This window comes from Hemitrygon akajei, chromosome 16 (genome assembly GCF_048418815.1).
Source record: "Hemitrygon akajei chromosome 16, sHemAka1.3, whole genome shotgun sequence".
Lineage (NCBI taxonomy): Eukaryota > Metazoa > Chordata > Chondrichthyes > Myliobatiformes > Dasyatidae > Hemitrygon > Hemitrygon akajei.
This window is the reverse complement of record NC_133139.1, coordinates 19,588,050-19,604,905: the sequence shown is the minus strand read 5'-3', so window position 1 is coordinate 19,604,905 and position 16,856 is coordinate 19,588,050. Positions and strand designations below refer to the sequence as shown.

The 16,856-nt window shown below is 44.0% G+C and overlaps 1 protein-coding gene across 1 annotated transcript in view; it reads left to right on the top strand.

The window, feature by feature from the left end:
• LOC140739806 (calcium/calmodulin-dependent protein kinase type IV-like) overlaps positions 1 to 16,856 on the top strand; it is a 141,027-nt gene that overhangs the window by 79,051 nt on the left and 45,120 nt on the right. Inside the window, exons 6-7 of the mRNA XM_073068351.1 lie at positions 8,657 to 8,747; positions 16,129 to 16,203. Coding sequence (XP_072924452.1) covers positions 8,657 to 8,747; positions 16,129 to 16,203 — 166 coding nt within the window. The remainder of the gene's footprint in view (positions 1 to 8,656; positions 8,748 to 16,128; positions 16,204 to 16,856) is intronic.

Sequence of the window (16,856 nt, the reverse complement as noted above, 5' to 3'; positions counted from 1 at the left end):
GTTGGAGAATGAGGTCTGTTGTCTCAACAGTTGATGGAAGCCTATGGAGTGCAATGGAGCGGGCCGCCTTGGAGAAACAGTTCACCACCGTCACGATCATTGTGAACCCATCGGAAGGTGGCAAACCCATGATGAAATCCACACCAATGTGAGATTGTGACCACTGAAGGAACGGTCGAGGCTGCAGGAGCCCAGAAGACCGCTGGTTGGTGGAATTGGACTGGACACATTGAGGGCAGGCAGCAACGAACATCTGAGATTATGGCAGACCACCAGCACTGGCGACACAGAAAATCCGGGATCCATTGTGGATCTGGATGGCTGGAGAGGTGTGAGGAGTTGGCCCACTGGAGCACCTCAGAGCATGACTGTCGGGCGGTTTTCAGGTGTGTCGTTCAGAGCAGGCCTGTGCTGTGGAGCCTGGCAGATATGGCTTTCAAGGTCCCGGATAATTGGGGCGAAGATCTGGGATGATAGTATGATGGGCTAAGGGTCAATCTACATTTCAGCTGGGCCGAACTGTCATGACAGGACATCTGCCTTAGTGTCCTTGGATACTGGTTGTTAGGAGAAGGTGAAGTCGTATTGTTTGAGGGAGAGGGACCTGCAAGCCTGATGTGGATTGAGTTGGTGGGTTTACTGAATGAATATGAGGTTCTGGTGGTCATACCAGGTCAGGAAAAGCTGGGTGTTTCCCATCAGCCAATGTCTCCATTCCTCCAAGGTCCATTAGATGGTGAGTAGCTCCCCGTCTCCTACTCCATAATGGTGCTGTGGGAGTTGACCTTGCACGAGGAGAAGGCACAAGGGTATGTCTTCCCATCCGGTCCTCCCTGGGAGAGGACGGCCCCAGCACCCATGCCAGATGTGTCCACCTCAACCTCAAATGGTCTGGAGGAGTTTGGATGGTAGAGAACGGGAGCGGTTGTAAAGTATCTCTCAAGCTCTTCGAAAGCATAGTCTGCGGCAGCATACCAGTTTATCCATGAGGTAGGTGATTTGGTGAGGGAGGCAAGGGGAGCGGCAATTTGGCTATATTTTTTAAAATTTATTTTGGCAATATAGCACAGGCTTGTCGGGGGTTACTAAGGTGTTGAAGGCCCTTCCAGCCCTTTGAGCCGTGTTGCCCAGCAACACCCGACAAACCTGATTAACCCTTACCTAATCACAGGAAACGTCCATTACATAACGTTCTTCCTTTTTAACATGTGCAGCTGTATCTTGTGATATGCCAGGCAGAGCCTCCTTCAGCCTGGAGTAACAATTGCCTAGAAAATCATATTTGGTTGATAGCTCAAGACACGCCATGTGCAGTAGTCAAGTCAGCATGTTGAACTCTTCCCTCTGAAAGACACCATGGTATGTGAAATCAAGGCAAACTGATCTCCAAAGACCGATGTTCCTTATTTGTACTATCACTATATGGAACAGATTATGGCTGGATGTTTCCATAACTGGGAAAGTCCAAAACTGGAAGGCACAGCCTCAGAACTGAACAATGTTCCTTAAGAATAGATAGATAGATAGATAGATAGATACTTTATTCATCCCCATGGGGAAATTCATAGAGGTGAGGAGGAGTTTCTTTAGCCTGAGCATGATGAATCTGAGGAATTCATTGCCAAAAATGGCTGTGGAGGCCAAGTCATTAGGTACATTTAAAGCAGAGGTTGATAGATTCTTGATTCTAAGGGCATTAGAGGTTAAGGGAAAAAAGCAGGAGATTAGGGTTGAGAGGGATAATACATTAGCTACAATTGAATGGCAGAGTAGACTCAAGTGGCCAAATTCTGCTCCTATATCTTATGATCTTATGACAGCCTTAGTCTTGACAACTACTCTCTTCCGGTAGGCTTGGAAAGTTAGCATGCAGTCCAGCTTCACTCTGAGATCTGCAGTTTGTTGCTGCAGAAGTCACGTTTAGGTGCTTTGGCTTTTCCTGTGTGAACTTGGTGTTTGTGGTAAGGGACTTTCAATCCAGCTTCCATTGCCAGCAGTATTACGCCGCTGTGTTTAGGTCTCCATTCGCTGAGAACTTGAGGACACTGAAGATGGATGGTTGTCATTTTGAGATGTGCCCATTGCTGACAGGGCTGGTATTTATCATGCATCCGTAATTATCCCTCATCTCTGCACCGAACTGTGGCTGTGGCCTGCAACTATCACAGTGTGGACTCACTTTTGTGAACTTCAGTTCTGAAAGCTTACTTCTATTGTTTGCACATTTTTTCTTTTTTTCTCTCTGTCCATGGGTGTTTGACAGTCTTCTTTTGTTTTAATGGGTTCTGCTGGTTCATTTGTTTTGTAGCTGCCTGTAAGAAGATTTATCTCAAGGCTGTATAAAGTATACATACTCTTGACTTTGACTAACAGACAGATTGGCTCGAGAGACTATTTTAGAGGAAGTATAACGTTGTGAATCTGGAGTCACATATAGGCCAGACCAGGTAATGATGGTAGATTTCTTTTCCTTAACCTAAAGCATTTTCACAATGATTCAGTAGTTTTGTGATTATCATTACTAATATTTGTTTTCCAAAACTCTCTATATTATATAGCTGCCACAGCAGGATTTGAACTCCACTCTCTGGATTATTAGGCACGACTGCAAATACAGCTGGTTCCTTGTTAGCATGTGTTCTGGGTCTTATGGCATTTGTTGATGATGAGCTGGGTAAGCTGACTTGCCTGAGGAGATACACAGCAACCTCTTGTTCGGCACCACTAGTGGCAGATGTTCAATTGTTATGGCAGGGATGTTCCTTTCAAGAATCAACAACAAGCCTTTAAACTAGACAAGAAGCTTGTCCCTGACAGGTCGACAAAGATAGTCCTGATCTTTGATTTCTTCTAGCCTTATTTTATAAAGGCCAAAATTTCTTTGCAGCATTTAGACCAGAATTCTACCTTCTACAAACTTTTCAAGAGTGCGATGTGATCCAGCTGTTTGCAGGGTTTCTGGACAAGAAACAAACTGTAGCTTTCTATGTTACTAGATGGTCTTGACCTGGGCAGTGAGCATTCACTCCTGACTTGCCTATGCAACGTATCCAGATTCTATGCTGGATGTTCATGATCACCAGCTCCTGGGGACTCTTGCATAATGGTATTGGTTTATTATTGCCACATGTACCAAAATAAAGTGAAAAGCTTAGTTTTGTGAGGCATCCGTCCATACAGATCATTCCAAAGCATACGTTTTTGAGATAGTGCAAAGGAAAAGCTGTAAGAGGACAATGGTTGCAGCTACAGAGAAAATGCAGTGCAGGAAGGTGTTAACACCAAAGCAACACCACCGGCCCCATGTGAGGTTGCTCCCTTACAACTTTCAATGTGTCTGGGCCATAGTAGATGGAAATGCCATAAAACATGTGATCTTTATGGTGTTACTTTGTATATCTCAATTAATGTTTGTGAATGAAAGAAGAACGGAGAGATATGTGGGAGTGAAGTGTGACGCGTGGCCAAGTGGTTAAGGTGTTGGACTAGCAATCTGAAGGTTATGAGTTCGAGCCCCAGCCGAGACAGTGTGTTGTGTCCTGGAGACACATTGCTCCAGTCTACCCAGCTGAAAATGGGTACTGGCAAAATGCTGGGGGTTAACCTCGCGATAGACTGGCGTCCTATCTGGCAGTCTCGCTTCACGCCACGGAAACCAGCATAAGCACCAGCCTGATGAGGCTTGGGACAGACTTTAACTTTAACTTTTAAATGTGGGAGGGAAGGGTTAGATCGATCGTAAGTGGGTTAGAGGGTCAGTAGAACATTGTGGGCAGAAGGGCCTCTACTGGGCTGAACCTTTCTGTATTTGATTTTCTGTTGTTCTGAGAAAGGATGCTGAAAATTTGCAGAGTAGCAGATTGGTCATCAGAAAGCAAGCCAGAGAATTAATGATCATTAACTTCATTGGAGGTAAAAATTGCTATCATAAACACAAGAGATTCTGCAAATGCTGTGAGTTCTGAGCAACACAAAATGCTGGAGGAATTCAGCAAGTCTGGCACCATCTATGGAGGGGAATAAACAGTCATTATTTTGGGCTGGGACCCCAATAAAAGGTCTTGGCCCAAAACTCCGGCCTTTTATTCCCCCACCATAGATGCTGCGTGACTGACTGAGTCCATCAGCATTTTGTTTTTGTTGCTGAGGAATGGGATTATTCATTTAAATTATTACATAACATGGAGATTTATTTATTCCTGTGTAGGTTACAGTGGTGGGGGTGAGGTATTGTGAAAGAATGAGCAAGAATGTCTTTTGCAAATGATGTAAAATAATGGGGGCTGGCATGATATGTCAACACACTACATTAAGTTTTTGAATGGGTATTTTGTTGAGGATTCTTTGTTTCTAACTGGGACACTTCCTTTGTAGAATGAGAACGGACACTTGCATTTATTTTTTTTAAATCGGTGGAGTATCAGCAAAGAACACGGCAATTCATTTCCCATTTCTGGTGTCTGCAGGACAATGCAGGGTGTTGCTAAGCAACTATTAATTGGAGAGGTGCAAGAAGCAGAAGGGGAATATGCAAGCACAGATTCCATGAAGTGCGAATTTTGAGAAATTCAGGACTTTACTTTGATGCGCTGATTTCTTGTATTTCAGCGATAAGGTGTTTATGACATTTTAAATTGCTATTGCAAATCTTTGGACATGCAGTCACAACTTTACAGAAGCCATCCACTGTGATGGAATTGGATCCAACTCGCATCTTACATGCACTTATGTAACTCGACAGATGCTGCTGTGCTAAGTGTCATATTGACAAATACACATTCTCTCTGGCAGGCTTTCAGTGCAAAACAACAAGATTTGTGTGGGTTACTCGACACAGTCGCTGCTGAAGCTTGTGCCAGAGGGTTTTATCTTTGTACTAATCAGTCTCCTGTGCATGGGAAAGGCAAGACCAGATATGAGTAGGAGCAGGATGTGCTGGAGGTAACTGATCTCCGCGACGTGGGAGAGAATGGGTTGGAAGCAAATGGGAAGAAAGCAGCAATTCGGACAGGGAGGTGGTGGAGGCCAAAGGAGATCTGGACAACAGCAACTAACTTTCTAGTCAGTTCATGGTAAATTTTCATCACAAAGAGACAGGGAAGTGAAAAGGAAAATAATTTGGAAGGATGATGGGAAACAGGGAAGGGAAGGTGGAAAGACTGTGGTAGAGAGTCAGTGAAAAGTACAGGAGGGTGAGTGTGGAATAGGAAAGAATTGAATGGCTCAGCACCAGAACTGATTCTCAATTGAATCCAATAGGTATCAATGAGCCAGCGGTCAGTTCCTTCACCGTGCTTTCGCAGGGAAATGTACAGCACATGTACCCTCTACCCCTGTAGGTGGGCTGTCAGTTGGAGGTGATCCTCATAATGAGGGAGTACTATTGCTTCCATTTGGAAGAAGAGAAAGGCATTGACTGCAGAAGGCTGAGCAAAGAAAGGATTAATTTGCTTATTTGTGGGTGGTGAAATTCCTTGTTCTTTCTCGAGGAGCGTAAGGAGTTTCAAATTGTCTCCCATTCGAGTGACAATGACCCCACAGCTCTCTAACTAAGGTGGGAACTATCCTTTACACTCTGATTAAGGTCTACACTTGCTTCATAAACTTTTCAAAGAGCATTTTAAGGGTAGAATATGGATAATTACATTAATCAGGAGTTGGCATGACAACTGTTTGTGTCTTCTATGCATAAACAGATCATTGCACCGAGAACAGTTACATAATCTCACCATAAGCTCCGTGTGCATTTGGTTGCAAGCAGTCAGTGTTCGGATAAAAAATACATACTACTGGTAGAACTCCTAGCTACAGACTTCTCTTCCCTAAAGTAATCTAGTAATCACCTCACCTGTTTCAAAGTCAAAGTTGAAGTAAATTTATTATCAAAGTACATATTTGTTACCATATACAGTCTTGGACACACACACACACACACACACACACACACACACACACACACACACACACACACACACACACACACACACACACACACACACACACACACACACACACACACACACACACACACACACACACACACACACACACACACCCTGTGGTGCCTAAGACTTTTGCACAGGACTGTATTTGTCATCATGGAGCAGAGAGTGAATTTGTAAATCTGGTGGGAGCAAAGGATGTTGAGAATGATGAGAGTGACATGCCCCGGGAGTGGTGTGGGACAGGAGGTAGAGAAGGAGTGCCAGGGGTGGAGGGGGGGAGGAATGGGTGACATGTGTGCAGACACCAGGCAAGGTCATTTGATTCCAAACAATTGATTTATTGATCATTACAGAATGTGTTGCTGGTGCTTCCTGCCTCCCTCCCCTCTCCCTTCCCCTTTTCCCAACATGATTCCGCTCTCCCTGCTCCCTTCCCACTCTCAGTCCGCAATAGAGCCCCATATCAGAATCAGATTTATCATCACTCACACAAACGTCATGAAATTTGTTTTTTTTAGCTAGGCCTGAGACCTCTGCAGAGTACTGTATTGCCTTCAGCTTCATTTTCTTGCAGGCGTGTACAGGAAAATACAGTAAATCAATACAAAAGAATTTGTGGAAATCTACACATAAATATTGGCTGATGAACAACCAATATGCAAGAGAAGACACATTGCACAAATTTTTAAAACAAAATGATACTGAGATGTTTTCCCATTTTTAGGATCACTTTGGGGATAGGCTAAAGGTGCACGGTTTCCTTCCCCAGGGTTAGTGAATCAGGAACTAGTGGGCATAGGTTTGAGGTGAGAAGGGAGAGATTAACTTTATTTACATGTGTGTGGTAGAAGCAGCCGGTGGAAGTGATTGAGTCAGGTAGGATAACAACTTCTAAAAGATAGTTGGACAGGTACATGGATTGGAACGGCTTGGAAGATTATGGGGCAAATGCTGGCAAATGGGACTAGCTTGAATGGGCATCTTGTTCAGCAGGAACCAGCTGGGCCGAAAGGCCGGATCACTTCCGGTTCTCTTTCATTTCCCACTTCCAGGGAAATTATTTAAGGAGCCTCACATGAGCAGGAACCCACAAAGATTTCCCTTCCCCCCCCCACACACTTAGAGACAAGTCAGACCTCAACTCTGCTATTTACTCTCCCCACTCCCCCTGTGTTCTGCACTGCAGAGGAAGATAGCCCGTTTAGGGATCGGAATAGATTTGCTGCCAAAGCCTCTGTCCCACCTCCCATTGCCTAACTCCTGATGAAAGACATTACTTCATACTTCATCATTAATATGCTCTTTGAAGATTTTATGCAACAGATTTAGATTGGTATCAGAGTGTGTAGATCTACTTCATGCTTAGTCTTGCACCATTACCAAAGAGCACAAAGTTAGGGGTATGGTACACCCTAGAATCCAGATGATTATGTGGGATGTGGGCGCTTTAGAAAGGGAGCAGAGGAGATATTATCAGGATGCTGCCTGGACTAGGGAGCACATCGTAATAGGATTTGTTCGTTCATTATGTGTCATGTTGTACTACGTGGGCCACGATCATTGTCTTTCCATGACCATGATTGCTCTTGGCAAATTTTTCTACAGAAGTAGTTTACCATTGCTTTCTTCTGGCAGTGTCTATACAGGATGGGTGACCTCAGCCACTGTCAATACTCTTCTGAGATTGTCTGCCTGGTGTCAGTGGTCGCATAACTAGGACTTGTGATGTGCATCAGCTGCTCATACGACCACCCACCACCTGCTCCCATGACTTCACGTGACCCTGACTGGGGGGCAAAGCAGGTATTATACCTCGCCCAAGGTGAACAGCAGGCTAAAGGATGGAAAAATATTTGGTAGAACAGTATTTCCACCCACTTTATAGGATAGGTTGAGCTTTTCTCTTTGGAGGGAAGGAGGATGAGAGGTGACTTGATAGAAATGTTCGAAGTGATAAGCAGCATAGATCAAGTGGATAGCTAGGGACCTTTATCCCAGGGTGAAAATGACTGTACCAGGGGCATAATTTTAAGGTTATTGGAGGTAAGTATAGGGGTGGATATCAGAGGTAAATTCTTTACACAGAGAGTGGGGGGTATGTAGATCGTCCTGCCAGGGGTGATGGTAGAGGCAGATACATTCAGGGTATTTAAGAATCTCTTAGATTGGTGCATGGATGAGAGAGCAAAGGAGGGCTATATTCTGTAGGAGGGAAGGTTTATATTGATCTTAGAGTAGGTTAAAAGGTCAGCACAGAATCCTGGGCTGAAAGGCTTGTACTGTGCAGTAGTGTTCTATGTTTTATGAAACATTACCTGCCCATTTCCCTCCACAGATGCTGCCTGGCCTGGTGAATTTCTCCAGAAGACTGTCTTTTGATCAAAAATGTTTGTTTCCCAAGTGAGGGTGAGCTTCCAGTGACTGAAACACTCCTGGAAGAAACCAACTGCAGCTTGTGGAAAATTTCCCATGAGTTCCATACAATTAATGTCACGTGCTGTCTGTGGGAGCTTGCTGAGAGCAAATAGCCAGTCTTATTTCCCATATTGCCACACAGCAACATCTACTTCACCGATTGCCAAGTGTCACCGAGTGCCCTAAAGGCTGCCGCGTAAATCTAGGCCTTTCTTCGTTTGTAATGCAAAATTAGGTTGTTCTTTATCTTGTTAATGTGAAATACTAATTTGCTGTATTTCTCAAAACCCTTTCAGTATTTACATGAAAATGGGGTGGTCCATCGAGACCTTAAACCTGAAAACTTACTGTACGCAGACCTCTCGCCAGCTGCGCCACTGAAAATTGGTGAGTCTCATTTTAAGCTAATTTAAGATGCACTTAACTTCAAAGTTGAGGTGAACTCATCGTTACTTCACAATACAGGGACATAATTCCTCCTTTGAACATAGAACAATACAGCACGTGAACTGGCCTGTCAACGCACGATGTTCCGCTGAACTAGTTGGACTGGTGATTAAACGCCTAATTGAATCAGTCCGCACAAGGTCCATATCCTTCCATTCTCTGCATATCATGGTAAATGCCTCTGTTGTATTTGCCTCCATTATCCCCCCCCCCCCACCCCGGCAGTGCATTCCACACACCCGCCACATTCCATGTAAACAATTTGCCTCTCACTTCTCCCTTTTTGCTGTCAATATTTCAAAGTATTGCAGAAAGGACTTTTCAAGTTGCACACCGACAAAAGTTCACGGTAGTTCATTCCCTGATGAAAATTCAAAAGGTAAGTGCTTCCCTCCCTGCAGATGTTGCCTGACCAGCTATATATTTCAGTTGTTCTTTGTTTCATTAATATCTAACTGGAATGCAATTTCAAGAAATACTCTTTCTACCAGAAGTAATCAGCCAGCAATCAGGTCTGATCTCCCAGTCCAAGAGCATAGGGGTGAAACAGAATGCTGGATCTGCTACATTAGCATAAACTCATAACAACGTTGGCTGACTTCTTTATGCTGTAGTGGCTGAATGCCTTTACCAGCTTAATCAGTAGGGAAAACCTGTCTCATGTTTTTTGATGTGTTAATATAATACTTTGAGTTTCTGCAGCCATAAATCATAAAAACCATGAAAATGCCTTACAACAGGAAGTTTGTTTCCCGAAAGGATACTCTCATAATGAAAGTCAGCTTCTCTGTCACGTCATTGAAGATTTTCTTTAGAACACTACCATTTTATTGAGATTCAAGCCATAGGAAATGAAGCCATAGATTCAAGCTCACAAAGGGAAAAGGGAGGATAATATTTCAGTTGCAGACGCAGCATGAGGTCTGATCTTGGACCGACGGCCCTAAGCCAAATGGAAGATCGAGACTCGCTACCCACAGCCTGCATCCACCTCACACTTTCCTCATTCAAATACAAAGTTGCCTTGTTGGAGGTGCACGGATCAAAGGGATAGCCAGAGACTTTTTCCCCCAAAGTGGAAATGGCTAAAAAAAGGGGGCATAATTTTAATGTGATTGGAGATAAGTATAGAGGAGATATCAGAGGTAAGTTTTTTACACAGGAATTGGTGGGTGTGTGGAACATCCTGCCAAGGGCAGTGATAAGGAAAATATATTAGGAACATTAGATAGAAAAATGAATGATATAAAATTGAATGCTATGGAGGAGTGAAGGGTTAGATTATCTTAGAGTAGATTAAAAGGTTGGCACAACATTGTGGGCTGGGGGCCTATGCTATGCTGTAATTTTCTATATATGTTCTAATTTAAATTGTGTACAGGCTTTATTACCTTAAGACAGGTTCCCATTTTACTTAATCAATAATTATGCTGTCAATAATCTCATAGAAAAATAGAAACATAGAAAATAGGTGCAGGAGTAGGCCATTCGGCCCTTCGAGCCTGCACCACCATTCAGTATGATCATGGCTGATCATCCAACTCAGAACCCTGTACCTGCTTTCTCTCCATACCCCCGATCCCTTTAGCCACAAGGGCCATATCTAACTTCCTCTTAAATATAGCCAATGAACCGGCCTCAACTGTTTCCTGTGGCAGAGAATTCCACAGATTCACCACTCTCTGTGTGAAGAAGTTTTTCCTCATCTTGGTCCTAAAAGGCTTCCCCTTTATCCTTAAACTGTGACCCCTCGTTCTGGACTTCCCCAACATCGGAAACAATCTTCCTGCATCTAGCCTGTCCAATCCCTTTAGAATTTTATACGTTTCAATAAGATCCCCCCTCAATCTTCTAAATTCCAGTGAGTATAAGCCTAGTCGATCCAGTCTTTCTTCATATGAAAGTCCTGCCATCCCAGGAACCTTCTCTGTACTCCCTCTATGGCAAGAATGTCTTTCCTCAGATTAGGGGACCAAAACTGCACACAATATTCTAGGTGCGGTCTCACCAAGGCCTTGTACAACTGCAGTAGAACCTCCCTGCTCCTGTATTCAAATCCTTTTGCTATGAATGCCAACATACCATTTGCCTTTTTCACCGCCTGCTGTACCTGCATGCCCACCTTCAATGACTGGTGTACAATGACACCCAGGTCTTGTTGCATCTCCCCTTTTCCTAATCGAACACCGTTCAGATAATAACCTGTTTTCCTGTTCTTGCAAACAAAGTGGATAACCTCACATTTATCCACATTAAATTGCATCTGCCATGAATTTGCCCACTCACCTAACCTATCCAAGTCACCCTGCATCCTTTTAGCATCCTCCTCACAGCTAACACCGCCGCCCAGCTTCGTGTCATCTGCAAACTTGGAGATGCAAGCTACAGCACCCTTAGTCTTCTAGTTTGAATGCCTCACAGGTACAGGCCACAATCCCCACCCTCCTCTTTTTCAAAAACAAAAACCTGCCGGGTTAAATTGAAAGAACTGCAGATACCGGAAAATGTTGGAAATACTAAGAATGTCAGGCTGCATCCGTAGGAAGAGAAACAGAGCCAGTGTTTCAGGTCAGAGGCACTTTGTACAAGTTTATCGTCATTCAACCATGAACATGTATACCACCGAAGGAAACAATGTTCCTCCAGGCCAAGGTGCACACTCCTCACAAACAATGCATAAAATAATATTACCACAAATAAGTTTGCACATAATTCCAGAAGATTCACCTTTAGCATAAGATGCATTTACAACACCGTTTAAAAGGCAAATAGTATAACTCCACTGGCGTTGTATAAGTGATAAGACCTGGGTGGTGGGAGGGAGTTCAATAGTCTCACAGCCTGGGAAAAGAAGCTGTTTCCCATCATAACAGGCCCAGTCCTAATGCTATGGGCCTCCTGCCTGATGGTAGAGGATCAGAGAGATTGAGGGACGGACGGTAGAGATCCTTGACAATGCTGAGGTGGAAGAGAGACCCCAATAATCTTTCCAACAGCCCTAGCAATCCTTTGTAGAGCCTTGCGATCAAATGCCTTGGAAGTCCTGTACCAGATGGTGATGCAGCTAGTCATGACACTCTCGATGGTGCTCCTGTAAAAATTGATTAGAATAGGGACAGAGTGGGAGGAGGGAGACCCTCACTCACCTCAGTCTCTACAGCAAGTGGAGATGTATGGCTTGACCTGACCTGCTGAGTATTTCCATCATCTTGCTTTATATCTGCTTGAGCCATGAACTGCCATTTGTGAGCTGCGTGGGACCCTCGCCCTCCCTGCTGCTGTGTTGGAAACCCCAGTTTGGTACAAAATCCCCTCCCTACCACCGGCACCTCCACGGCTAGGAATTGCCCAGAGATGGGTACGGAGATGTGACAGCCGGCACTGGGCGAGCAGGAGCAAGCGCTGTAACCACTCAGCGTGCGATGCCAGCTCGGGCCTGTCCGCGAGGCTAACACGGTGAATGGGAACCACTGCATTTTGTGTGTGTTAGGCTTTTTTTTAAAAAAGAGCTCCAGTTAGTCCCAGCTTGATCTTCATCAAGCTGTATTCACTGAACCATGAACCTCATGTGTTCTCAAACCTAACTTAGTGAAATCATTTTGCCGCATAGTTTATTATATGTTTCCAACAGTCCATTGATTGGAATCACAGAGTACAGAAAGGAGAAAAGGTCACTCTAGGCATTGACAGACCACCTAGATCCTCCATTCTCTCTCGTCACCATCTCTTACATGTGATGGAAGCTGCTGTCTCGCCATCCTTTTGCTAGACTGTCCAACTCTGAGATTTCTTGATCAATGAGCAATGGGAACTTATGAAAGAGAATGTCATGCTCATCTAAGCTAATTCTTTTTGCCTGTCTTTGGCCCACATCCATCTAATCTAGGGGTTCCCGACCATGCTTATGCCATTAACCCCTGCTCCAAACCTTTCCGATCCATGTACTAGCTTGTGTATCTGCTGAGAGAACACGGGTGGTTGAGCAGCTTCTGGGAGTGGGAAAGGAATGACTGGGTTGGAACTCTATATCAGCACTAGCTGCTTGAGTCTCCAGAGGAGGTATAGGGTCTGGGCAGTCACACAAGACATGGAGCAGCTCCTGCAACCCTCCCCCGACCAGCAGCAGTGGCTGGCAATCTCCACACCAGCCAGCCACCGCTGGGGGGGTAGCAAGAGCTGCTGAGGCCTTCATCCTTGTTTGTTTACAGGCAGCCACAAAGCAAGAAACCAAAAATAACCCGATTTAAAAAATAAAATAAAGTCCAATGCCCGGTGCACAGAGAAAGGGAAAAATACACAAATCATACAAACAGAAGCGAGCATCAACATTGCAAACCAAACTGAATCCTTAGATCCAAATCCTGGAGCAGCCCAGAGTAGGCCCAAAGCCTCGGTATCAGGCCATCATTTTAGTGGGCATGGAGCACAGCAGCTGGGACAGTTTTCGTTACTATGGGAGCAACAGCAGAGAACAGGGAATGGCAACAGGTTCTTGGCAAAACGGCAAAGCAGCAAGCAACAAGGAAAGGACAGAAGATCTCAAAGAGCTGCTAAAACAGCAGCGCTAACAGTAATTCACTTAATGCCATGACCCTTTGTAGCCCCCTTTCCCAGGAATGCCTTCTACACCATAAGTGAGATACCAGCACTCAAGCTTCCTTCGCACAGACTGTGACAAAAGCCCTTGATGGAACAAATGGCCTCCTTTCTGTGCTCTATGTGATTCTGATCAATGAACTGTTGGGAACGTATAGTAAATTGTGTGGCAATAACTTCTAAAGTGATTTCACTGTAAGTTATGTTTGAGAATTAAGATACAGCACTGCGGTTCATGGTTCAATGACTATACCACGATGAAGAGCCAAGAGCTGGAACTAACTGAATCACTTTTTTAAAGACCAACACACACAAAATGCTGGAGGACCTCAGTAGGTCACACAGCATCTATGCAGAGGAATAAATAGTTAATGTTTTGGGCCGAGACCGTTCATCAAGATCTTCACCCTCTCAGTCGCCCAGTGCCATGTCTTAATGCAGAAGTGACGTATGAATATTTCCTGATGAAGGGTCTCGGCCCGAAACGTTGGCTACTCTTTTCTCACGGATGCTGCCTGACCTGCTGAGTTCTTCCAGCGTTGTGTACGTATTCTACGAATATTGTACATTGCTTGGTCTGAAGAATTGTTGTTGCTGTGAGGGACCACTAAAATAAGGTTGTTTTCTTTGGATTAGCCAAGACTGAAGTGGCTCTTGAGGAAATACAGTCTGCCTCAGGAATTGCTGCTGCAATTCTACACTTCAGTCATTGAGTCTGTCCTGTGCACCTCCATCATTGTGTGGTTTGGAGCCGCCACCAAGCAGGATAGAACCAGACTACAGCGCACAGTGAGGACTGCCGAGCGCATCATTGGAGCCTCCCTGCCCTCTATTGTGGACCTGTACTCTTCCAGGATGAAGAAGAGGGCGGGGAACATCATAAAGGACTCCTCCCATCCTGCGCACAGACTGTTTGATCTGCTTCCGTCTGGTAGGCGCTTCAGATCCCTCCAGACTAAGACTAATAGGCACTGGAGAAGTTTTTTCCCTACTGCGGTCACTTTGCTGAACAGTTAACTGCTGGTTAACTGTCAGCTAACTATTACTTGGATTGCACTACCTGTATGTACAATTTATATTTTCATTTATATTTATCATTATTATTGTTATGAGCAGAGAGACAACATCTGCCGGAAGTAAATTCCTTGTATGTGCATAGGTACTTGGCGATTAAAGTCTGATTCTGATTCTGATAAAATCATGAGTGATTGAGATGAACATCTTCGTGGAAGAATAAAGGAATATTTACCTGATAGCACCAGAGTTGCCAGTATTTCTCCATTATGACCCTTAAAGTTATGAAAATATAAAACTTCTTTATTCTTCTGGTGTTGCTAAAATGTTGCACATGGTCATCCAGACCAGCTGATCAAAGGGTCTGCAAAAGGGTTAATGAACTAGGTAGCTAACTTGCATTTTACTATTTGAACTTTGTAACCCAACAACCCAATGTCCTAAGCTTAGACTTATAGCAGATGGTCTTTAGGATGTCTTCAGGATGCAGTTCTAAGTGCAGAAAAGAGGAACATGCATTCATATGATTTAGTTACTGTCTGTTCTATGATTAAAAATACCTCGTGCTACAGATGTACCTATTTGCTCCTGTTTTTCTGTGTGGTTAGTGTTCAGTTAAAACTAAAATTATGAACATCTTAATTCTGTACTGTATAAAAGAAGGAACTTTCCACTGCTTATTTTGGGATCCAGGACACCCTGAGTGTGAAATAGACCCCACCCCCTCATGATAGGTCTTGTAAATAAAGTGGGTTTGATACTAATCTTCTAGAAGTCAGCATTTATTTGTTTGATTGAAATCGTTTTGCTAACAATCTTTAACAGAGAGGTCAGTAACTAGGCTGCACAGGTTTAAGCAAAATAAATGGACTTGAGGAAAGAATTTATTTTGCTCAACAAGTGGTGGAGATTTGTAATTAACAACCCGAATAGCAGTAGAGGCAAAAGCTTTTGACGTATTTCAAAAGTACCTGAAGGCCTGTGGGATTGTGAACTGAGAACTGAGAAGAGGGATTGTCCGGAAGTCCATTTTTGGCTTGTATCAACACAATGGGCTGATTCACATCCTCCTCCTCCTCTGTAAATGGGTAAGATTCCCCAGTGAAAGATTCTACTTTGGTGTTGTCCAAACTGCAGGGGCATCTAGACCCTGCTCCACAGTGGAATATTTATTCAAGAAGGGCAGGAGAGTCAAATGAGGCTTGTGAATGCAGCATCAGTAAAAGTGAAGTCATTAGAAATAATGTTGAGGGACGACGTAATCTCACTCGGAGAGCCAGGGATTAATTTAGTCTAGCACAAGGGGTACTGCTTGGGGAGATCCTTTTTGAAGGGTTATCCAAGTGTATTCATGAGGGCAGCATGGTTGATGTAGTCCACATGTGTTTCAGTGAAGCCTTGGCAAGATCTCACATGGAAAACTGGTCCAATATGTTCGATCACATGGAATTCAGGACTTGAGAATTAATACTTTTTACCCAATGGGTGATTGGAATGCATTTGTGGTTGAAGCAGAGTCTCTCACATTTAAGAGTCTGGAGAAGCACTTGAACCACCAAGGCATAGGACGCTACAGATTAAATGCTGATAAATAGATCGGTAGAGATGTGCACTTAATGGTGAGCAGGGACGTGGTGGCCACAGAGGCGGTTTCTGTGATGATTGACTCTCACTTCACTGTAATTTACATGATCTTTCTTCTTGCTTTTAGCTGACTTTGGTCTGTCCAAAATTGTGAATGAACAAGTTGCCATGAAGACAGTATGTGGGACTCCAGGTTATTGTGGTGAGTGGCACAGGGTTTCTTTCGATATTTTAAAATGTCATGATCTTTGGATGCAAACTTACTGAAGGAGCACAATCCATTATAAATTATAAGCATGAGAAAGTCTGCAGATGCTGGAAATCCAGAGCAACACATGCAAAATGCTGTAGGAACTCAGGAGGCCAGGCAGCATCCGTGGAAATGTACAAATGGTCAACGTTTCGGGCCGAGACCCTTCTTCAGGACCGGAGAGGAAGGGGGAAGATGCAGAATAAAAAAAAGTGGGGGGGAGATGAAGGAGGATAGGTAGGTGATAGGTGAAGCCAGGTGGGTAGGAAAGGATGAAGACAAAATCTGATAGGAGAGGAGAATGGATCTTTGGAGAAAGGGAAGGAGGAGGGGATCCAGGGGAAGGGCGCCATAGAAGAAAGGGAAAGAAGAGGTGCTTTCATATTTTTATGAGGAATTAACTTCCTCTAATTTCACTCCAATTTATTAGAACATAGATTGGTACAGTACAGCACAGGCCCTCTACATTGTGCTGATCCTTTAACTTACTCCAACATCAACTTAAATCTTCTGTCCCTTCATTTCTCTTTACAGAGCAAATACATCTCAATCAGAGTGAAGTGTAAAATGGGTCAGCATCTTTTATATAATTCTTATGAGCAGGT